The 25,675-nt window shown below is 41.6% G+C and overlaps 1 protein-coding gene across 8 annotated transcripts in view; it reads left to right on the top strand.

Annotated features, from left to right (window-relative positions):
• SNX29 (sorting nexin 29) overlaps positions 1 to 25,675 on the top strand; it is an 819,108-nt gene that overhangs the window by 608,147 nt on the left and 185,286 nt on the right. For 4 of the 8 annotated variants that reach the window (XM_056534821.1, XM_056534824.1, XM_056534822.1 and 1 more), the window contains one exon: positions 25,389 to 25,529. The exons of 1 other annotated variant lie outside the window; for it this stretch is intronic. In XM_056534821.1, the coding sequence (XP_056390796.1) occupies positions 25,389 to 25,529 (141 nt within the window). Of the gene's footprint in view, positions 1 to 23,884; positions 24,010 to 25,388; positions 25,530 to 25,675 lie in introns of those variants that run through there. 3 more of the 8 variants (XM_056534827.1, XM_056534828.1, XM_056534829.1) reach the window with 3 other exon arrangements.

Here is a 25,675-nt window from a genome sequence, read left to right as displayed (position 1 = left end):
CATGTACATCTAATTTTTATGACTATATCACCTATATTTATTATAACAATTCCTCTGTTCATTAGCTTACAGTTTTAGAAATCCTCTCAGGGGAAGGGGTTGTCCCTTCTTGTTGTGGTGGTAGGTGATTGGTGGGTGGGGGTAGGTCCTTCCTTGTGGTTGTGGGAGGTGATTTGTGTGTCTGCTCATGCAGCCTTGTCCATAAGTTATCTCTTGTCCATGACTCATGGACAAGCCTAATGGTGCTTCAGTAGGTATGGGGACCCCTAGTAGTAGAATTTTCAGGGTCCCTTTTTTAAATTAAATATTCTATTTTTATTTATTTTTTTAACAACCATATTGCATAAGGTCTTTAATTTTCATCAGCAATCACAGTGACCATTTGAGTAATGTTTAATTTTACCTGTGATGGCACTAACTAAACACTTAATGGCAGGTTATATCACAAACTACAGCTGATCACTGTGGGTCCAAGCAGTGGAAAGCTTTATCAGCTTACTGTCAAGGTGTCTTCTTAGAAGTAGGGATCAAAGCAGAAGAACCCCTTTTAGGCTCTAACCAATAGCTTCAAGTTATATAAAATGAAGCATGCCTCAGATGCAGAAATGAATATAAATCTTCGGTATATGGGGTCGGAGCCTAGCTGAGGACTGAAATGGACGTGGGAGATACTGCTCTCCTGCCACACACAAGCTCAGCATCCATAAACTACCACTTTTCACTTCACTAATGGGCAAGATCGGATGCTACACTCCTGAGGAACCTGCCGAATCTCCTAGACGTGCAAAGGGATAGGCAGGTGTAGCTAAATACTTCAAAAAGAGGAATGCTTTCTCTCCCGCCCGACTATCCAAGATGGCACCTGAAGTGGGAATGCAGAGAGACTCTGAAGAAGATGGCAGACAGTAATGACAGTGCGGCACACTCATCTGCTGTTAACACTTCTTAAAATCCTTCATGAAGAAAGCCCTCAGCCAGGCTCTCAAACCGGTCATGATGGAACTGGTGGACATAAAAACTGAGGTACATGCCATAGGTACTAGGACGGAGGCCCTGGAATCTGCAATCGCTGACCTGACTCTCACTCTACAGCACACGTTGCTAGGACGGAGATGCTCAGAGACCAAATCAACAATGCTCTCACCCTTATTGAGAACCAAGAAAACTGCAGCAGAAAAGAAACTATTAGATTTAAAGGATTATCAGATTCATTGGCTGCTGAAGCACTGCTGGGAAAAGCCACAGAGATATTTGCAGGCCTTCTGGGTCTTCTTTATCCGTCTTAAATCCAAGCCTTCTGACCCACCTAGAGATGTCATTTGTGGCCTCCTGTCCTTTTGTTGATATGGCTGCCATCCTCCAAGCAGCAAGAGAGAAGAGGCCTATACACTACGGAGAGACTGAGGTCTCGCTATATCAGGACATAGCCCCTTCGACTCCCCTTTAGTGAGACTGATGCTAGAGCAAATTTGGGACAAAAGGTTACAATATGCATGGCTGTTCCCCTTTAGCCAGCAAGAGAGAAGAGGCCTATACACTACGGAGAGGCTGAGGTCTCGCTATATCAGGACATAGCCCCTTCGACGCCCCTTTAATAAGACTGCTTCTAGAGAAAATTCGGGACAAAAGGTTACAATATGCATGGCTGTTCTCCTTTGGCCTTTCAATTAACAAAAATGGGAAAAGGATTTTCATCCGGACCCCGGATGACCTCGCTGCAGCCTGGCAGGCCCTGGAAATTCAATCCGTGGAGGTCCCATTGTGGCTATCCATCTAGGACCTCTTCCCACTATCTTGTGTTCCGAAGATCCAAGAATGGACGCAAGTTGTCCGACGAATACAAAACAAGGCTAAGAAAAGAGACGAAAGATGCTCCTCTGTCTAGTTGAGGAAAACCTTCTTCTTCTCTGTGCTTGATGCTTATGGCAGGCTGACTGCCCTGCTGATCCATGTCCCGGTGGACATCCACTCAAGTGATCGTTGACGGGAACTGAGCTGACGGGAACTGTTGCAGGTTTTACCAGTTGGTTCTTCTGAAGTTAGAGTTTACACACTGAGGAGCAGAGGAACCCTTCTTAAGTACTGTACTTGCCCCTGTACCAGTCGTTGCTACTGATTCCACATCCTCCCCTTTTTGGTTCTTTCTGGTTCCCCCTTCTCCGATCCCCACCTCCCCCCCCCCCTTCACTAAACTGCTGGATGCTATGGGACTCTTGCACCCCATCAAGACAGACTTTGCCCAATTTGGCCCGGCAAATGAAGCCTCAGAATCTTCTTATCTACTGTTCCCCCCCCCCTCCCTTATACTTCATGCCCCCTCACTCCCTCTGAGCTCCTGGAGCCCCCAACCCATGGGCTTAGTACCTTAAGTCTTGCCTCCTGATTCTGTTGATGCCCACCTCCTGCTCCTATACCTCCTATACAAGGCCTCTGCTATAATCCAGGGACTTGAGGAAGAGCCCCCCCCCCCCCCCCCGTTGCCCCTCCTCGGATGCATGCCATGGTTATTTTTATAATGTTAATTCTATGTTTAGTTTATATGGTTAACATGTATGGTAGAGATGTTTAGTTGCTGAATGATGGACTCTGTATGAAGGATATGAATTCCTTATTTTCTTTTTTCACCCCTCATACCCCCCTTCGACCCCGCCCCCCCTCTAATTCTCATCTCCTTCTCCCTTGTTTATTACTTTTGCCACACGCAAACTTTACATAGCACTCCACGTTGCTCTTGCCTTTTTAAGACAGGGGTTCACTAATTTTACTCCCCACCTTTTGACGACAACCTCGTCACCCCCCCCTTCCTTTTCCCACATAGTACACACTTGTAGCCCCCCGATTATCTTCTTTTATTCCTTTGTCTCCTCCTCCCCCCCCCTTTTATCTAGTTTTCTTTTACTATTTCTATCGGTACATCTCACCCTCCAAGCTTCCCTAACAGAAGGTGTTTTTCTACTAACTTGTGCTGGAATGTCTGTTATTACCTTTGCTTCATTCAATGTTAGAGGTTTGAACTCCCCTAACAAGCGCTACATGTAGTGGATGTTCTACGTAAACTTAAGCCATCTGTAGTTTTCTTTCAGGAAACGCATTTTAAACTGAGCAAGATACAGAAATTAACGTAGAAGCAGTATACACAATGGTTTCATTCATGCCATGACACCTCTGCGTCCAAAGGAGTATCTATAGCCATGCATAGAGATCTTTCAATTAAGATATTGCAATCTTACACTGACTCTGAAGGTAGAGCTCTGTTTCTTCGCATACAACTCTACTCCACTTAATCGACCCTAGCAAATATATATGCCCTTAACCATGCACAGGTGGCATGGCTATTGTCTATTTTAGATCTCCTTAAAGGTTTTGCAGACGGCCCGTTAATCTTAGGAGGAGATCTCAACGTCCCTCTGGACATTCAATTGGACACGTCTTCTGCACACTCTTCCATACCCCAAAGAGCACTTTCCAAATTGCATTCTAATTTCTCTGATTTATCTATTACAGACATTTGGCCACTGCAAAATCCTTCCGTCCAGAACTATACTCACTTCTCCTCGGTCCACCATACGTAGCACAGATTGGACTATTTCCTGATCCACTCCTCACTCCTACCTAACCTCACGGCCTCAGGTATTGACTCCAATACTATTCCGACCATGCTTCCCTCTTCATCTCCCTCTCTCTTTCTTCCTCCCCCTCTGTCTCTAGGCACTGGCGCCTTATTGAGAGTCTCTTTGATGATACCTGAGTCTCTGCAGATGTCCACTTCCACTTGAAATCTTACTTTGACCTGAACGCTTCCTCTGGCCCCTCCCCGCCCATTGTGTGGGAAGCGCACAAGGCATTTATTAGAGGTATCCTCATTTCCTGGGGCACGAGAATATAGAAAGAAAGACAAGCTAAGTTAGACTCCCTCCTACATGACATCTCTACAGTAGAACGCACACACAAGCGCACTAAGGCTTTGGCTTTGCAGGAAAGACTTAAGTCCCTTAAGGAACAACTCAATGCTTTCTTGAATGCCAAATAAGATAAAATCTATCTTCACCATGGACACAAAATATACGCACATGGAGACAAGGGGGGTAAGATTATGTCCTCGTTCATAAAAAAAGCTAGAACGAAGCAACAGATATCTGAAATTAAGGATGCACAGGGAGTACTACACACTTCGACCCCTGCCATAGCAGAAGCCTTCCAGCGCTTTTAATCCACCCTTTATAACATAACAGAGACTGACACCTCCACACCAAACGCAAGAGGAGATTGCTAATTTTCTCGCTGACTTGGACCTCCCTTGTCTTGATGATAACATTCAAATTAACCTCATGGCACCAGTCCCCGCAGAAGAGATAAGCAAAATGGTCAACTCGTTTCCACCAGGAAAAAGTCCCGGACCTGATGGGTTCTCGCTGACTTATTATAGACAGTTCTATGACACGTTACAGCCCCATCTCGTTCATTTGGTCAAATCTCTTTTCCACGGATGTCCACTACCCAAACAATCCCAGGAAGCACATGCGACCCTTATAGGTAAGGAGGGCAAAGACCCTAGGAAATGTGGCAGCTATAGGCCTATTTCCCTACTCAACCTAGATATTAAGATTCGGGCAAAACTGTTATTGTTCTGCATTTAAAAATGGTTCCCCCACCTAATTGGCTTGGAGCAATCTGGATTTGTCCCTGGAAGAGAGGGCCGCATGAATACTACTAGGTTGTTAACGGCCATTCACCATATCCACACTAAAATATTACCACTTGTCTTTCTCGGAGTAGACGCCGAGAAGGCTTTTAATAGGGTCGCCTGGCCGTTTATGCAAGAGACCCTGAAAAAATGTAAATTCCCAAGAGACTTTGTTACGGCTGTTTTCTCCTTTTATGCACAACCATATGCTTCCCTGTTAGTTAATTACTCAATCTCGCCCCCATTCCAAATTACAAACGGAACCAGGCAGGGATGCCTCCTATTGCTTACTCTAATCATACTCACCATGGAGATTCTACTCCAGAAAGTTTGTCAGTCCAATGAGATCAAAGGTCTTAAAGGGATATTCCAGGATTTTTTTTTATCTGACTATGCTACAGGGGCTGTAAATTTAGTGTAGTTCACAGTATAGTGTCTGTACCTGTGTGTTACGGTTTTCTCATAATTCTTATGTGATTTTCACCCCAATATTTATTTTTAACAGCATACAAAATGACTGTTGTTTCAGATTTTTCCCAGGTTGCAATGCGGCCGAGACCTGACTCACTAGTCAGCTGATGACAGGGAGCCTGTCTGCTTCAATGGGTGCAGGGATCACTTGGTGGGAGAGAGATCAATCTGCAACTAATGCAACAGCTGTAGGCACACTGATTGAAACTCACAGATCTTTTGAATGGCTGCAGCTCATTTATGTTTCAATGGGTGGGGTGGCTGATATGTGGGAGGGATAAAAATGGAATTATGGGATTTGTAGTCAAGAAAACTGAAGCTTTCACAAAAAGCTAGCCACAGTATTATGGTAATCTCACAACATAGCCATTTAGTCCCAATACAAGTGCAGATCCTTCCTAAGCATGTCCATTACTGTCTGCCAGGTACGTACTAAAATCACCTTATGGTGGATAACCCTTTAAGATTCAAAAGGCTATCTGAAGATGTTGACGATCTTCTCTTCTTCCTTACTGAACCCGAACGGGGTCTTCCCTGCATGGTCCTTTTATTCTCCTCATTTGGCAACATCTCCAATTTTAAAGTTAACGTCTCCAAATCTGAATTATTGAATATATCCCTCCCGCCTCACAAAGTGACCTCGCTTCTAAAACTATCCCCATTTCCTTGGTCGGTGTAGACCCTAAAATACCTAGGAGTCCACATACCAAACAAACTCACGAAAACTGTATGAATGTAACTGTAGGTTTCTCCTTGAGGAATTTAAGCAATTGCTCTCTAAATACGATATTCCCCCTCCTTTCTTGGATAGGCAGGAAAAACTTAGTTAACTGCTATATCCTCCCGAAGCTGCTTTACAGACTCCAAATGCTCCATATAGCCTTACCAAAGTCCTTCTTTCTTTTGGTGAAGTCGATCTGGTATGCTTTTATCTAGAAACAAAAACAGACCGTCTAGCCCATACTGTCCTTATCCGACACACAATTAAGGGAGGCATGGGCTTGCCAGATGTGGAAATTGTTTATAAAGAGGTACAGTTAAGGAGATGAATGGACTTAACCTATCCCTTACCTTCATCGTCACCCACATTTGAGGATGCTGCGTCGTCCTATTCGGGAAAACTTCTGAGGCATCTATGGATCCCGTCACTGAGGAAATATCAAGCTCCTATATGTAGGTACCCTCCCTGTGTGGCCTTCACTCTCTAACACTCTTTCTCCTCCTATCTCCTCTCTCCTTCCTTCAATTCTTTTACCTGAGGTTGTGGGGGGGGGGTGCTCCTCTCCCACATACTGCCCAATGTGGACACAACTTGCGCAGATTCATATATCCCAACTACTCCTGGACGGAAGGCTGTTGTCAGATACTGAGGTGAGAGCACTCTTTCCATCATACCCGATGTCTTTCCTATGCTTGAAACATTTTAATGAATGCTGTTCTAAATTCTTGAAGCAATATTGCCCTTTGAGACCTCTGATGGACTTTGAGACCTCCCTCCTCTCTCTCTCTCACCTAAGGTGAGGAAACTTTCAGCACTACTGAAGGTTTGCTCCCCTTCTGCAGACATTAGCCCACCGGGTTTTATAGCCTAGTGGGAAAAATAATTAGGACACTCCTTAACATCTGAGGAGGTTTCGGTCATCCTGTGACACTGCCATGGTTTCTCCAGATGTGTGAGGTTACAAGAATCGCAATATAATTTGGTGTCCAGGTGGTACAAAACCCTGGAGTTTCTGTTCACACATAAACTGTCAGACTCCAGTTTGTGCTGGAAGTGCAAAACCCATGTTGGTTCTCATTTGCACATCTGGTGGACATGCCCCATTATTCAACAATACTGGAAGGAGATACAAACCGCTGTTTCCTCTATAACTAACTGCCCTAGTTCTTTCCCATGAATCAAATCTGCTAGGCTGCCCCTTACCCCAGTATACACCTCGTAACTCACCTCCTTGCTGCTGCAAATGCTCTAATCCCCCTGAAGTGGATGCAAACATCCTCCCCCTCACTAGATGAGTGGGTGACAAAAGTGAGACAGCTCTGCAGATTTGAAGAACTATCCAGTAAATCGGATAGAGCTTTTGCTATCTATAAAGATATGGTTACCCTGGAAAAACTCTCCATTTTCTGTATGCAATCGTTAAGATTCTTTCCTTTCTTCAGCTGTATACAGTTCCAATAAACCTGAAATGTGTGCCTGTGACCACAATCCTGTGTAGATGGGCTTACCTATCGTGCATGACCCCTCTGACTATTCTCATTCCTCCTGCATTGCTCCTCGTGTCTCATTTATTTAAATTTATTTCCTTTCTTCTTCCAATCTTATTTTATTTCTCTCTTTCTTTTACTGTATATTATTTTACTTTACTATATATTTTTTTATTTCTGTAGCTTGGATTCACTATCAGTGTCATTCATACACTCTCTGGCGACCTAATCACCCCCCCCCCCCCCCCTCTTGATAAAGGTGTGTACTAATCTTACGAATGTAAAAGTCTTTTGTGGTATACCTGCTGTGAAAGGCTCTCCCACTTGTATTGTCCCTGTTACTTTGCAATACTGTTTATTTTCCTGTATTTTCCTGTATGTAAAAAAAAAAAAAAATTCTGAATTCAAAATAATAAAAAATAATAATTTTGGTATATTTTTTGTGATCATAAGAAATATGAGATATACGAGTCACAGCTATGTATTACTTTATTTTTCTTTACTTTTAATTTGCTTTACATACATTTTCACAAGTGTTTTGGTGACTTTTTAAAAAAAATTTATTATTAGTTACATTTTAAATTTTGTAAGTCTTTTTAAGCAGCCTATGGGGAAAACATCAGAAAACAGTCCATAAATCAATCAATCTGCTTTATGAATAAAATGAAGCCCCCCCAAAAAAAGAAAAAAACACAAACAAAATGTCATTGTTTCAAGGAAACAAGGAAAGAAAACTGCTACAGAGATTAGTAATCTTTCAAGATTGTCTGTGTGAAACTACCATGTTACTAATCTGTTCTCTATGACACTTGTGACAACTCACAAAATACTTAAACTTTTCTCCAGCGCATTGGTTTTGCATAATCAGGTTTCGGCTGTTGCACTTTACTCAGTTGCAAATCTCTACATAGAGGTTTTATATATTTATTCTACCAAATATCTCCTTTTCTGCCATGAAAGCACCATTTTAGGAAAGTTGTTTTGGAAAATATTGATTTCAGCATTTCTCTGTCATTGTGAAGAATGAGCTCTGAAGCTAAAAGCCTCAAATCGTATTGCTGTTATTGGAAGGCAATTTTGCAACCCATATTAGTAGATAGATAACATAAGCTCTTTATACAAATCCCTGTCACTAGCAAATATTGTGGTATCTACTATCAATTAACAGATAATACAATGTGAATTTACTATATTGATCAATACACTTTAACTATCCTAGGTGTTCTAGTTATCACAAGGTTCAGTATTGTATTTAATGATGAGTTCTCTTGAAATTGTATTGAATTTGGCTGCAAGTTTCCCATCTAACCTAGTAAAATATTGTGTAATAACTTTAAAGGAGTATTCCAGCCAAAGGCATCTAACCAACCCCCTATCCCATGGATAGGGGAAAAGATGTATTTGGCCAGAATAACCCTTTAACATTGATAAACTAGACATATTTCATAAGATAGTACATTGACAAGGAGACAGAAACAGAACTGTGCTTTGCAGGTACCTGATAATTTCACATCTTGCCTAAATGCTGATTGCAAAATTGCCATTCATTTAGCCAAATACACAAGAAAGTATAACTTGGATTGGGATGTAGGTACATTTTTTCCTAAAAGTCATTTTAATCATTACACATTTTGTGATAGATACTGCTGAGGTCAACATGATCTGACAACAATACCATGAAACATCTCCTTAACACCTCCTCTCCAAAAACACTACCAGTTATTATTATTTTCAAATATACATTATACATAGTGGCCATCTTCTTTGACAAGACCACTCCCCAGAAGACCACTTTTCAATGCATAATTGGGCTGTTGTTTTATAGAATTTACATTATATTTAGATAGATTTAACTTACACCACACAGTTTAAAGATGTACAATGTTTTATCAAAATGGTTTGCCTGGTCCAAGAATGTCTAAATACATGTCGAAGTAAGAATCCTGGTGCATATAGTAGGGTAAATCTACAACATTTTTTAATAAGAGCAGTGTTACTGTCATCTGGTGTCAGCTGTTGGGGAAACAAGTTTTAACATGTTTGATATTTTGCTCTACCTGGGGATATCTGGCAATCAGCCACTTCTCTTCCTTAAGCGATATGTATGCTAAACCACAGGATTTCTTCTAGTTGGCAGCCGAATACAATACTTACTACCAGAAATAAATATTAATGAACAGCACATAATCAAATCTTCTGCCGCATTTTAAACATTTTATACAATAAATGAATAAATATAGAGATCAACCAGAATTCCAGAAATGTAAAATGAGGTTAAAATACTAGTAACGGATCAAAACCTTTAGAAAATATGTAGTACAAGGCTAAGAGATGGGAAAGTTAAACTCTCTGGTTATAGAGTTCTACACACTCAAGCCTACAGCAGAGGGTGATATTTCCTGCACAGAATCCTGTTTTAGGGTGCATTCACACGGGTGTATTTGTCAGCGGATCCGCAGCTGCGGATCCGCTGACAAAGGCCCCTAAAGTGCTGCCCTCTTTGTGCCTGCTAATAGCGGCAATCCGCCGCTACCAGCAGACACACTGTTAAGTGCGAGTCGCAGTGTATCCCGCACATCTCGGCCGCTCCCCCGGCTCCCTGAGCTACACAGAGAGCGGCCGTGATGTGTGCGAGTACACTGCAGTGTGTCTGCTGGTAGCGGCGGATTGCCGCTATTAGCAGGCACAAAGAGGGCAGCACTTTAGGGGCCTTTGTCAGCGGATCTGCAGCTGCGGATCCGCTGACAAATACGCCCATGTGAATGCACCCTTAATCCTTTTTATAGTTGTGGTTTATTCCATCCAATTTTTTGTTTGTTTTTTACCTAGTTCTGTTCTGTGAGTTGGCTGAAGAAAAGTGGAGAGTTTTCAGATTTGCACCCCATTGATGGGTATTATAGCACTGGAGAAACAAGTGGATGTGTTTTCCCTCCTCTAAACATTACTGTAATTCAGTTACCTCCTGCTCCAAGGAGAAAGTCACAGGAATAGTGACAAGAAGGGCTAGAATATCGAGGACTAATCACAGGGACCCTAAAGACACTAACACATTGCGTTACTCTGCTCCAGCCTAAATCCTGCCTTACTTTGATGTCTCCAAACTCTACTTTCACTTGGATCGTCTTACTAATCTTGAGTAAAAGAACCCTGGGTTGTTATAAGTTACCAAGGACCAAGCCTATTTTCACCTTAAGGACCAGAGCATTTTTTGCACATCTGACCACTTTCACTTTGTCATGCGGTAATAACTCAATTATGAATTATTGTCATAAAAATATTAATTAGGAAAAATGGAGCATTTATGAAAATTATCAAAATGTCAAAATTATGGCCTAATAAATTGTAGACAAAGCCAATCAATACAATTCACATCTGAGTCCGACTATTTCCTCAGATATCAACAAGTTATTTTTATGACGAGATGACATTAACGCTTAAGGATGTAGTTTTGCAATATACAGTAATACACAGGTATTATAAAAGTATGCAGATGTAATGGTTATAAGGTTATAAACATAAGAGTAACAAACACAATGATATATGCAAATGAATATCAATTAGAAATATTAGTAAACATTATAAGCTTGTTAATTGACTACATATAGTAGAACAATACATGTGAATAGTAAGTAACTTGTTACAATAAAACAAAAGCTACTAGGTTAGGAATATCATACAACAAAAAGGTTACATATTACTGTTTTCAGAGGAACCTCATGATATCAAGATGGGCAATAGTCATCTCAATATGGAATGTTAAATACCCTCCCCACCCCCTTTCTAACCAACTACAAATCACATGATTCCAAGAATGAGCAAATCCATCTAAGGATATAGACATGGAAGAACTTTTGATATACTTCCACCCCATTCTGGACTATTTTCTAAACATGACTTTGGTAAGATTATTAAGACAATTAAATAGCAATGATATATGATCATGCTAGACTATATTTTAGGAGGAAGAACAAATTTCCTGTTTGGGAAATTTACTTAAAACACTTCGTTTGGCGAGTAGCAATTTGATCAATATGTATAAGCAGTAATTTAATGCTTTGATGGATTGAGTCTTGATTCTTCTACAGTTAGAATGAAGTCTCACAATATCCTAAAACTATAATCTCAATATGGAGATAATTATTTTATTTAATTAATTTATTTGCCAATCTAAATGGTATAATTCCATCCACATAATCCCAATTAGTATAATTTAAATGGAATACCATTTTTGTGTCTTTTACCAAGTCTACGTAAGAACCTTGTTTCTGGTCCTAGGAAAGCTGAACGGTCCATTTTATCATCATGGATAGCCATTGGTCTGGTACCGTGTGATCAGTCCAGCTTGCTGGGATCTCACATGGCTTTTCCACCTTGTGGACCTCTTTCAGTGTGTGGGAGAGAGTTCTTTGTCTTTCTGTCTTTCTTTTTTTCTTGTCTCTCTTCCTTTGTTTCTTTGTGTTCTCTACAGTCTCTAACATCTTGTTTACCAGACTTCTTAATTAATTAGACACTAATTTGGAGTTCCCCAATGAATGTAGGTTGGGCATGTACATATGGTAATGCCTATGACATCACTATAATACCCATAATGCATTGAGCATATCACCCATAATGCTTTTCCTGTTGGTGTAATGTCAACTACCCATATGCTAGGGGGTGCTATTGCATAAACAAACCCACATTCCACACTTGACAGACCGTGCATGCTGGGAGTTGTACTTTTGCAACAGCAGGAGGCACACTGGTTGGAAAACCTTGAGTTAGGTTCTGTTACCTATTTCAGCATTTTCCAACCAGTGTGCCTCCAGCTGTTGCAAAACTACAACTCCCAGGATGTATTGATCGCCGAAGGGTATGCTGGGAGATGTAGTTATGCAACAACTGGAGGCACGCAAATACAACTCCCAGCATGGTGAGACAGCCGTTTGCTATTCATGCATGCTGGGAGTTGTAGTTTTGCAAGATTTCCAAACTGTGGCCCTCCAGATGTTGCAAAACTACAAATCCCAGCATGCCCAGATATCAAACAGCTGCCTGGGCATGCTTAGAGTTGTTGTTTTGCAACATCTGGAGGGCTACAGTTTAGAGACCACTGTATAGTGGTCTCCAAACTGTAGTCCTCCAGATGTTGCTAGGCAACAACTCATCGGCTTACGTAGTCTGCACCAGGGAGCCGCACCTCATCTCTGCCCGCTGCCGCCAATCACATCACGGTTCCCCCGTTCTGCCCAGACTACCATCGGTGGGTAGAGCGTGGGAACCGAACTTTAACCCCCCTGCCCCCGATCTGCTATTGGTCGTTCGCTTCACTCCTATCCCTTTAGGGGGATCATGGGTGTCTTGGACAGCCCCGATCCCCCTTATTTTCCGGGTCACCGGAGACCTGTATGACTCGAAATCACCGAAGATCGCCAGTCAATTCGCCGACATTTGCACGGGGTGCCTGCTGAATGATTTCATCAGGCATCCCAGTCCCCACCCGGTGAGTGACAGGGACCGGAATTCCCACGGGCATACAGGTGCGCCCTTGGTCCCTAAGTGGTTAAAGAGTTCCTGACACCAAATGAAACTTTAAATTGATTGTTCCTTTTAATTTATTGTTCCTTGGTCTCCTCCCGGCCTGGCAGGAGACCAAACTCAGGAAGTGTGTGCGGGGAATGTTGAGGCACAGCTCTTGCAGGCTTCAGTGATATTGCGCTTGCTGGGGAATGCCCACTTTCTTCTGCCGGGAGCTCACACAATGATAGCAAAGGGAAATGTATGATACAGAGCTTTTTAAAGCTCAGAAAAAAATTTTAAGGGCAGGAGGGAGTTAGGAGTAGTTAGGGAAGTTAGTTTAGAAAATATGGTTTGATGATAAGTACTCTTTTAGGCCACCTCGAAACACCACCAGTTATGACACTAAGCTCTTAATCTACAAGCCTCAGCCATCCCACAGGCCCCCCTTAATGTTCTATCTGTGCTTTCTGGGCTGCTGCACATGTCCTATCAAATCCATTCTGAATATGAATATTAGAATTGCAAGCTACAGTAGAGTGGATAAACCAGTGAAGACCATGACATGTGTGGCTTGTATCAGGTTTATGCACACTGTGATTTCACAGCATGAGAATATTTCTCAACTGCATGTTTAACCCCTTAAAGGGGTATTCCCGGGAAAAAATGTTTTTTATTTCAACTGGCTCCAGAAAGTTAAACAGATTTGTAATTTATGAAGAAAGCAGGTAGATGCCAGCGATTAAGAAACTTCACCTTTATTAGATCCACGTTAAAATCATCGACATGGAGAGACTTCAATAAGACAAACGATTAAAATTCCTGGAATCAGCACCAAGCATGACGCGTTTCAGGTCATGTGACCTTTCATCAGATGCATGGTGGGAAGCAGAGGGGTGAGGGAATATATCCCAGCCTCCTGATGGAACAGGTGAGTAAAATTTACGAACCAGGGATTAACCCTATACGCTCCAAAAATAGAGGCTCCCGTCTGCTACACATTACAGGTGCAAAGTCATAAATCATTAAACAAATATAACCATAGTTACAACATAAGTACAAACAATGTGTATGAGACCTGTATGTTTTAAGGAGACACAAAATGTGTGTCTAGAGGGCAAAGGTTGCCAAACCACTGGTAGTTGTTGATAAAACTACAAAAAATAATATAACTAAAGCACCAGTGGTAGCCTAAAGTTAATTAATAATGTAGGATGACGTCCGATTTTAGATTTAACCCATGTGGTTGAAAAGTGCGCAAAGAGTAAATCCAAAAGATTTCCCTATTGCGTAATGATTTGATGCGGTTGCCACCTCTATCGTGTGAACAAACAATCTCAATACCTGAGAATGGAAAATGGGCTACACTGCCATCGTGAACATTTTTGAAGTGTTTAGAGACATTAGATGCGTTAGTGTATGAACTGCTGCCAATAGCTCTAAGATGTTCCTGGATGCGTTTTTTCAGAGTTCTTTTAGTGCTGCCAATGAAGGATACATTGCAGCTATTGCAATCTATTTTGTATATTACATGAGTAGATTCACAATTAATAAATTGTTTTATCGGCACAGAATTCGAATCGGGAACTGAAATCGTAGAGGTCTTGGCAGCAAGTGCACACACGACACATCTGGGTAAACTGCATTTGAAAAATCCATTTAATTTAATCCATGAACGGGAACCAGCAGTGGAAATGGGAGGCAAAGCACTCGGAGATAAAAGATTGTTTGGTACGGAAGATATGTCGACGATGTCATCATAATTTGGTCGTCCTCTGAACACAGTGCCTCCCGTTTCGTTGATTATGTTAATAATAATTTGGATTTTACATCAACATGGCACAAAACCGTCGCTCCATTTTTGGATATTTTACTTGATAGTAGACAGGGACGTGTTCACACCTCTACATATAGAAAATCTACTGCAGGTAACACCATTCTGCGCACAGAGTCATGTCACCCCAAACACACGGTACTGGCTGTTCCGGTTGGGGAACTGACTCGTGCTCGCAGAAATTGTTCCTCAGACAAATCTTTTCAAAGTGTGGGTCAGAGGGGTTACCAGCCCTGGTGTCTGAACAGAGCCAAACGGAAAGTCTTACAAAAATCTAGAGACAGCCTTCTTATTTCTAAACCAAATCAGACATCCTCGAAAACGTTATCGAAGCCCACTTTTACTACCACTTATAGTTTCGAATTTAATAGTATCAAATCTATTATTAATAAATTCTTACCTGTCTTATGTCAGGACATCATTCTTAACAAATATTTAAAAAATGGTATAAATTTTTCGAGCAAACGGGCCCCTAATCTAGGCAATGTTTTATCTCCGAGTGCTTTGCCTCCCATTTCCACTGCTGGTTCCCGTTCATGGATTAAATTAAATGGATTTTTCAAATGCGGTTTAGGCTGGGTTCACACTACGTTTTGTCCCATATGGGAGCGCATACGGCAGGAGGGAGCTAAAAGCTCGCGCTCCCGTATGTGACCGTATGCGCTCCCGTATGTCATTCATTTCAATGAGCCGACCGGAGTGAAACGTTCGGTCCGGTCGGCTCATTTTTGCGCCGTATGCGCTTTTACAACCGGACCTAAAACCGTGGTTGACCACAGTTTTAGGTCCGGTTGTAAAAGCGCATACGGCGCAAAAATGAGCCGACCGAGCGTTTCACTCCGGTCGGCTCATTGAAATGAATGACATACGGGAGCGCATACGGTCACATACGGGAGCGTGAGCTTTTAGCTCCCCCCTGCCGTATGCGCTCCCGTATGGGATAAAACGTAGTGTGAACCCAGCCTTACCCAGATGTGTCATGTTGTGCACATGCTGCCAAGACCTCTACGATTTCAGTTCCCGATTCAAATTCTGTGCCGATAAAACAATTTATTAATTGTGAATCTACTCATGTAATATACAAAATAGATTGCAATAGCTGCAATGTATCCTTCATTGGCAGCACTAAAAGAACTCTGAAAAAACGCATCCAGGAACATCTTAGAGCTATTGGCAGCAGTTCATACACTAACGCATCTAATGTCTCTAAACACTTCAAAAATGTTCACGATGGCAGTGTAGCCCATTTTTCATTCTCAGGTATTGAGATTGTTTGTTCACATGAAAGAGGAGGCAACCGCATCAAATCGTTACGCAATAGGGAAATCTTTTGGATTTACTCTTTGCGCACTTTTCAACCACATGGGTTAAATCAAAAATTGGACGTCATTCTACATTATTAATTAACTTTAGGCTACCACTGGTGCTTTAGTTATATTATTTTTTGTAGTTTTATTAACAACTATCAGTGGTTTGGCAACCTTTTTCCTCTAGATACACATTTTGTGTCTCCTTAAAACATACAGGTCTCATACACATTGTTTGTACTTATGTTGTAACTATGGTTATATTTGTTTAATGGTTTATGACTTTGCACCTGTAATGTGTAGCAGACGGGAGCCTCTATTTTTGGAGCGTATAGGGTTAATCCCTGGTTCGTAAATTTTACTCACCTGTTCCATAAGGAGGCTGGGATATATTCCCTCACCCCTCTGCTTCCAACCATGCATCTGATGAAAGGTCACATGACCTGAATCGCGTCATGCTTGGCGCTGATTCCTGGAATTTTAATCGTTTGTCTTATTGAAGTCTCTCCATGTCGATGATTTTAACGTGGATCTAATAAAGGTGAAGTTTCTTAATCGCTGGCATTTACCTGCTTTCTTCATATCCTTGGAGGACTATTCTGCCGTGCGGTGGCCGGGTGAGCTGACTATCTTCCATCTTGCAGATTTGTAATTTACTTCTATTAAAAAATCTTAATCCTTTCAATAATTATCAGCTGCTGAAGTTGAGTTGTTGTTTTCTGTCTGGCAACAGTGCTCTCTGCTGACAGCTCTACTTGTCTCTGGAACTGCACAGAGTAGAAGAGGTTTGCTATGGGGATTTGCTTCTAAACTGGGCGGTTCCTGAGACATGTGTCATCAGAGAGCACTTAGACAGAAAAGAAGAACTCAACTTCATCAGCTCATAAGTACTGAAAGTAGTAAGATTTTTTAATAGAAGTAATTTACAAATCTGACACAAATAGAAAAATGTGTGCAGCTCACAACCGGTATCCGAGGTTAAATGTGGTTGATAAGTCTGTTCCCACCAACCAAGAGAATAAATAATTAAAGAAAGAATCTCAACCACACCTCAAGGATACCACCAAATGAAAATTAATAGAAACAGTTTGAAAAAATGTACAATTTTATTAAAATACAATAGTAAAATAAATTGTAAAAAACTCATTCAGATAAAAACATTTTAAACAGCAATAAAGTGTCTAACTATTAACCATTGGGCCCTAATGGTTGATATAAGATGGATAGCACTGCTGATTATTTAGATATTTGCGGAGGCTGACCATCCGGAATATGCTGTTAGTCTGGCAATTGTGTTTCAAAATGTGGAAACAGTCTCTATATTAATTAGGCTGTACTGCCCATAGTCTGTAGTAGATAAAGTGGTTCTCACCATGACAGCTGGTCCCGTACTGCGACTGGCCGGAGATGGTAGATGGTGCGGTTGTTATGATGTTGCCGGCGGTTTGTTCTCACAAGTCTGTTTGAGAGCGGGGCTCTTGCAGGAGACTCCCACGTTGGAGGTCCGTGATAGCAGTATCGGACCCTCGCTGTGGTGTAACAGCGGAATGCTCGTGGTGATGGCAATGTGCAGAATGGATCGATGCGCCAGGCAGGTGGAATTTCTGATTTGGACAGCAGGTATATGGCAGCTTAGTATATGCTGGCTTCTTAGGCAGTGCGTCTCTGTATTGCTCTGTTCAGACTGAGCCTAGATGCGTTTCAGGGTGCTTAAAACCGACCCCTTCCTCAGTAGTAAAGTTGTGTAACGGTGCAAAAAATGAGGGCTTATTTTTTACACCGTGATCTTAAGTTTTTATCGGTACCATTTTTGTATTGATCGGACTTTTTGATCGCTTTTTTTTTTTTGTGCTGCAAAATGTCACCAAAAATATGCTATTTTGGACTTAGTGATTTCTTTGCGTGTACGCCATTGACCGTGCGGTTTAATTAACTATATATTTTAAGGCCCCTTTCACACTACAAATTTACTCCGTTTTAAAGATTCGTACGAAGTTCCGTCTGAAAATCAGCTGTAAAACGGCAGTTACAAAATCCTATACGGCCGTTAGAAAAATCCCATTATAGTCTATGGGATTTTTCTAATAGTCGTTTTAACCGGTTGTGGCCCGTTATTAATAACGGCCGTTATTTTGTGACGGAAGATAGTAACAGGAGAAATAGTGCATGCACACGACGATACCACATGTTTATTTTTATTTACAGTTTTTTGGGGGAAAATGGCAAAAGGTGGTGATTCTGAGATCCTTCTATTGGCAGGGCAAGCCTTCCAGACTTGGTCGGGCTCTTCTCCAGGCCCCTAAACATCATGGCGGTTTGGCTGCCCCTGATGTGTATAGCTATTTTCTTGCCTCCCAACTGGTCTATGCAGCATGGTGGATCGACCTGGATCTTTAGAATTTTGCTACTGCCTTGGCTGGAGCTCTTATGGGCTCCTACGAAGTTCTTACTAACTCTTTTTACAGGTATTTCTCTACTTCATGTTTTCTTGTTCCCATTCAAACGATAGCTAAAGTGTGGTCCGTGGTGTCGAGTAGATTTACACAACCGTTGGTGTCTCCTAGAGCATCCCTGTGGGGGAATGTTTATCTTCCTCACCTGCACGGGTTACAGGGAGTCGGTTTTTGAGGTACTCATGGAGTAAAATTTGTGGTCCACCTGTTTGGAGAGGATCTGATTGTCAGTGGAAGCAAGTAGAGGGTACATATTATTCCACTGTGGTTAGTTGCAGCGATATGTTGATACAATCTAGATACATACGCAGGCTGTATTATACCCCTGTAAAATTGAAACATATAGGTGTTTCCACTTCTGATCTTTGCTTTCATTGCTCCTCTGAGGTAGGTACCTCTGAGGTAGGGGGGGGGGGGTGTGTTACAGCAGAAGGGGATAAAAGGGTTTGGGGTGGGGGCATAAAAGTGAAAATAAGAATGATTTTGGGGGGGTGGGGAGAATGTTAAGGCAGAAGGGGATAAAGAGGTCTGGGGGGCTTAAGAGTGAAAATAAGAATGATGCAGGGATCCGGGGGGGGGGGGGAGGTGTTAGGGCAGAAGGGGATAAAGGGGTCTGAGGGGGGCATAAAAGTGAAAATAAGAATGATGCATGGGGTCTTGGTTGGGGGGGGGGCGTTAGGGCAGAAGGGGATAAACAGGTCTGGGGGGCAGAAAAGTGTAAAGAAGAATGATGCAGGGATATTGGGAGGTGGAGGGTATTAGGGCAGAAGGGGACAGAGGGGTCGGGGGGGACAGAAAAATGTACAGAAGGATGATGCAGGGGTCTTGGGGGACAGAGGAGTCTAGAGGAGGACTTAGGGGTCAGGGGGGCAGTGGAGTCTGGATGAGGACTTAGGGGTTTGGGGGGGGGGGGCAGAAGTGTCTGGGGGTATCTATTGGAGGGGGAGAGGGGTCTGGAAGAGGACCTAGGGGTCTGGGGGGACTTAAGGCCCATCCACATTGAGGACATTCCGGAGTCCAAATGTTTTCAATGGTTTCCTGCTGCTCAGTGCATACTGTGGATTCACCACAGTGGAATTCTCCCAGCAGAACGGACCTAAACCCCTAGAATGAAGATGTTCTTTCGGTGGACGTTCATTCTCCTGGTGGAATTCCACTGGACTGCATTGTCATCTATAGAGATGGTGCACATCCGTGCAGTCCTACAGCCAATGGCTTCAGCAAGCGGACATTCCGCCGACTAAATGTCCACATTGTGAAGAAGCACTTAGGGGTCTGCAGGTGGAGGGGGAAATGGGTCTGAGGGAAGTACAGGGGTGGGATTCTGACAAACAGAGGAAACAGGCAGTATTATTTTAGGAGTCATGAGTATAATGATTATTGTTAACTGCTAACAAAGTAACAAATGATGTCCGGGCATCAGACTCTGCAGAAAAGATGGAGCTGAAAGAAGACAAGGACCAGAGGAAGAAGAAAAGTAAAGATAACAGAGAAGATGTCTCCTGTGAGTCATTATACAATTATGTATGTTGCCTGACGGTGCCCCATCAGAGCTGGAGTCACTTGTTATTTCTGCAGTGATGACTGGTGACACTGTTCCCCAATCTGTGTTACAAAACTCCAACTCCAATAATGCCTGAAGCTTTGCAGGCATGATGGGAGTTGTAGCTTTGCAACAGCTGGAGAGCCACTTAAACCGAGGTGATGTTAGAGTATGCTGCATAGTTCAATATCCCCGGGCCTATTTTTGCTCTCAGTCTGACCCTGGAAGTATGTGTTTTACAGGAATTTCCCAACCTTTATCTCTACAGTTGTTTCAAAACTACAGTTCCCATCATGCTCTTCTGTCTGCATGATGGCAGTTGTAGTTTTGCAACAGCTGGAGAGTTCATATGAGGGGGGTGGGCACCTCATTCATTGTTTTAAGGGACACAGAGGTATAATTCGCTTCAGGGCAAGTGGCAATATAATATTTGGGGCCCAGCATGTGGTAGTTTTATATTCAGAGGCACAGTGTGAGTCAGCATTATAATCAGGGGCACAATTTGTGTCAGTAGTATACTCAGGGGCATAGTGTATGGCAGTGTTATACTCGAGGGCACGGTGTGTGGCAATATTATACTATGGTTCACGGTCTGTGGCCGTATTCTATTTAGGGCACAGTGTTTGACAGCATTCTATTTAGTTATATAGCATGTGGCCGTATTATATTCAGGAGCATGGTGTGCAACAGTATTATACCAGGGGCACAGTATGTGGCAGTTATATATTTAGGGGCACAGTGTATGGCAGTATTATACCAGGGGCACAGTGTATGGCAGTTATATATTCAGGGGCACAGTGTGTGGCATTATTATACCAGGGGCACAGTGTGTGGCAGTTATATATTCAGGGGCACAGTGTGTGGCAGTATTATACCAGGGACACAGTGTGTGGAAGTAATATATTCAGGGGCACAGTGTGTGGCAGTATTATACCAGGGGCACAGTGTGTGGCAGTTATATATTCAGGGGCACAGTGTGTTGCAGTTATAAATTCAGGGGCACAGTGTGTGGCAGTATTATACCAGGGGCACAGTGTGTAGCAGTTATATATTCAGGGGCACAGTGTGTGGCAGTATTATACCAGGGGCACAGTGTATGGCAGAACGTTTGTGCCTTAAGTACTAATTATGTTTTACAACAGGTAGTGCCTATTTCTGACATGGCTCTGTGGTCGCCAGGTGTGAACCAGGTCTTAGGGTTTAGCTCGGACCTTCACTGGATGGCAGACCTGGAAATGCGGACCCCTACTAAAAGTAGTTGAGTACCCCTGCCATAGACGTTTATTAATTCGGTTCCTTCTCTTTTGTGCTTGTAAAGTGGTGGTGATGACCTGGAAGGATACCTTTCCTCCTCCTCTGTCCCGATTGCTTAGTTTAGTCAACAAATATTTGCCACTGTACCAGGCGTTGTATGTGAGTCACAAGTATCCCAAGATCTGGACCCCCTGGCTCTTACTTGATGTGTGAGCTGACCCACCGTCTGGATTGTCCCAGTAGGTCTCCTCTGTTGCGGTGCTGCTTTGTGGTGTCTACTGGGATTGGGGGTGGGGGTGGGGAGGGTGTTGGGTTGCCGGGATGTGTGTATGAAGTGTGCTTGTTTTTGTCTGTTTATGTTGGCCTTTCCTCCAGCTGGGTCCCAGTTGTAGCCCTCACCTACTGTTGGGTGGATATCCGCTCCTACCTTGTGTTCCTGTATATGCTCTAGCCGGATCATCCACTGTCTCTCTCCTGTATTTTGTTATTTTTTATTATGATGTGGGTTTCTGGGACCTTTGGAGGCTGTTGTTTTTTACCTTGTTTGTATTGCATGTTAATTATCTTGCAAAATGTTATAAATAAATACATTTAAAAAAACATAGTATTATCTACATTATATCAAAAGTTTTTGTTACCAACAGGTACACTTTAAACTCCAATATATTTGGAAACTTTTCAGACCCTTTTAAGTTTTTTCACATATTGTTTTCTAAAAAAAAAAAAAAAAAATCCCCATCATTCTGCATACCCCATGAGAATGTGAAAACAGAATTTTTGCAAAGTTTGAAAATTAAAAAAAAGTGCAGGGACAAAAGTATTTAGACCCTTTACTGTGAATATGAGCTCTGAGGCCTCCTCTCTTAATCATTTTTAGATGTTTCTACACTTGACCAGGGTCACCTGTGGTAACTTAAGTTGACTGACAATACATATCCGTTCTGTCTCTAAGAGCTTAGAGACAGAACTGTGCAAATTAACTGATCTAGAGAAGTGTACAATGAGCACAGCCACCTCCATATGTTAAATTAAAGAAGTTTGGAATAACTAGGACTCCTTCTAGAGTTGCCCCCCCCCCCCTAAAATATTGTAAGTAATTGTGGGAGAAAGGCCTTGTTAAGCCTTGTTGAGCATGAAACTAACTGGCCGAGCTCCAAGGACCTTATGTGCAGATGAGAGAAGCTTCAAGAAGGTCAACCATCACTGCAGCACTCCACCAATCTGGGCTAGGCTTTATAGCAGAATGGCAAAAAAAAAGCTTTTCCTGGAGTTTGTCAAAAAGCACCAAAAGGGCTCTCAGATTCTCTAGTCCGATGAAACCAAGATTAAACTTTCATGTCTGGAGCTAGCCAGACACTGCTAATCACCTGCCCAGTACGATCCCTCCAGTGAAGCATAGTGGTGGAAGCATCCTGCCGTGGGGGTGTTTTTTTATCAGCTGGTAAAAAGAGTCTGGTCGGGGATAAGATTAAAGGGGTACTCTGGTGAAAACTTTTTTTCTTTTAAATCAACTGGCTCCGGAAAGTTAAACAGATTTTTACATTACTTCTATTAAAAAATCTTAATCCTTCCTGTACTTATTAGCTGCTGAATACTACAGAGGAAATTATTTTCTTTTTGGAATGCTCTCTGATGACATCACGAGCACAGTGCTCTTTGCTGACGTTATTATAATAATAAGTCTTTATTTATTTATTTATTGTTGCTCTTAGTGAGATTTGAACCCAAGGCCCCAGCACTGCAAGGCAGCAGTGCTAACCACTAAGCCACCATGCTGCCCTTAGCATACATCTGCTATGCACGGTTGCTAAAATGGACAGAGATGTCAGCAAAGAGCACTTTGCTCGTGATGTCATCAGTGTTCCAAAAAGAAAGGAATTTCCTCTGTAGCATTCAGCAGCTAATAAGTACTGGAAGGATTAAGATTTTTTAATAGAAGTAATTTACAAATATGTTTAACTTCCTGGCACCAGTTGATTCAAAAGAAAAAAGGTTTTCACTGGAGTACCCCTTTAAGATCCTATTCTCTTAGCTGGGCCAGCACTGACAGACATTTAATATTCACATGCCCCTTACAGTATTCACATAGAAACTGTCCATATGGTGCATAGTTTATTGTCTTAACTGCTGTGAAATTCTTTTCATCCTTCAGATTGTCCTTGTAATGGCCCTACCAGTCATTATCCACTCTTCTGTATAATGTTGTCTGGATTTCTGCATTGCCCTGTTTTCTGATTGATCAGGTTACACTTTACATTGAATACTGATGTTGTGAAGTGCTGTGTCTCATAAAATATGTATCAAGCATACTGTAATAGAAGTGAAATTACTTTCACATTTTATTTATTGACTTTCGGTATTTCAATAATGCCAGATATTTACATAATGAAGCGTAAAAGTGAATTTTCTCTCTTTAGCAAAATTCTGTTTTCTTTAATATATTAATAGAGTATTGCAGGCATTAAATATACATTTTGTAAGAAGTTTGTTCTCTAAATACAATTCTTGCTGTTCGCATCCACCACAAGGGGAAGCATAGAAGTTGCTGTATACAGAGTTCTTCATGTGCTCCATTGGGAAAGGTTTGCAGTATGATCTCTAATGGAACTAATCTGCCATATTCATCATCCATAGGAAAAATCTATCACAGATGTACAAGAGAGAGATCCTTGTGTTTCTTCACCTTTTATGTGGCAGATTTTACCACAGTTTTGCATGAGAATTAGCCCCAGCACTGTTTCCATAGCAATAAGTGTCAGGTACTTATTCTGTTTAGATTTTAAAGTCTGATTTTGTGACTATGAGCTCTGAGGCCTCCTCTCTTAATCATCTTTTAGATGTTTCTACACTTGACCAGGGACACCTGTGGTAACTTCAAGGGGTTATCCAGGAAAAAAACTTTTTTTATATATATATCAACTGGCTCCAGAAAGTTAAACAGATTTGTAAATTACTTCTATTAAAAAAAATCTTAATCCTTTCAGTACTTATGAGCTGCTGAAATTGAGTTGTTCTTTTCTCTCTGAGTGCTCTCTGATGACATGTGTCTCGGGAAGCGCCCAGTTTAGAAGCAAATCCCCATAGCAAACCTCTTCTACTCTGTGCAGTTTTCCCGAGACAAGCAGAGACGTCAGCAGAGAGCACTGTTGTCAGACAGAAAGAACAACTCAACTTCAGCAGCTGATAATTATTGAAAGGATTAAGATTTTTTAATAGAAGTCATTTACAAATCTGTTTAACTTTCTGGAGCCAGTTGATATATATATATATATATCAAGTTTTTTCCTGGAATACCCCTTTAAAGGGATACTCTGGTGAAAACCTTTTTTCTTTTAAATCAACTGGTGGCAGAAAGTTAAACATATTTGTAAATTACTTCTATTAAAAAATCTTAATCCTTCCTGTACTTAATAGCTGCTGAATACTACAGAGGAAATTATTTTCTTTTTGGAATGCTCTCTGATGACATCACGACCACAGTTCTCTCTGCTGACGTTATTATAATAATAATAATAACGCTTTATTTATTGTTGTCCTTAGTGGGATTTGAACCCAAGTCCCCAGCACTGCAGGGCAGCAGTGCTAACCACTGAGCCACCATGTTGCCCTTAGCATGCATCTGCTATGCATCTGCTATGCATCTGCTATGCATGGTTGGTAAAATGGACAGAGATGTCAGCAGAGAGCACTGTGCTCGTGATGTCATCAGTGTTCCAAAAAGAAAGGAATTTCCTCTGTAGCATTCAGCAGCTAATAAGTACTGGAAGGATTAAGATTTTTTAATAGAAGTAATTTACAAATATGTTTAACTTTCTGCCACCAGTTGATTTAAAAGAAAAAAGGTTTTCACCGGAGTACCCCTTTAAGTTGACTGACAATACATATCCGTTCTGTCTCTAAGAGCTTAGAGATAGAACTGTGCAAATGAACTGATCTAGAGAAGTGTACAAGAAATGTTGCTGCACTGAAACTTACCATGAGCACAGTCACCTCCATAATTGTTAAATTAAAGAAGTTTGGATTAACTAGGATTTTATCCTTGTCTATTGTGTTATGTTTTTATATTTTCTCTGTGTGTTCATTGTTTTCTAGTGAGATATTACTTTTAGAACAAAAAAGTTGTTATTGTTTCTTTTAGGTTTATGTCAGAATTAAGGACGATGAATGGAACATTTATAGGAGATATGCTGAGTTCCGGAGTTTACATCACAAACTACAGAGCAAATATCCACATGTGAGAACCTTTCACTTTCCACCAAAGAAAGCTATTGGGAATAAGGTAGTTTTTACTAATAATTTAAAAATTCATGTAATATGGCTATAGTTAATAAATTGACATGCATATTATGTTTTTTTTCCCTTTGTTTTAAGACACCATGTTCACCCTGCTGCTTCTTCTGTCACAGGTCCTCCAGGTAGTTATGT

This window comes from Hyla sarda, chromosome 8 (assembly GCF_029499605.1).
Source record: "Hyla sarda isolate aHylSar1 chromosome 8, aHylSar1.hap1, whole genome shotgun sequence".
NCBI classification, from domain to species: Eukaryota; Metazoa; Chordata; class Amphibia; order Anura; family Hylidae; genus Hyla; species Hyla sarda.
This window is presented reverse-complemented; position numbering and strand designations above follow the sequence as displayed.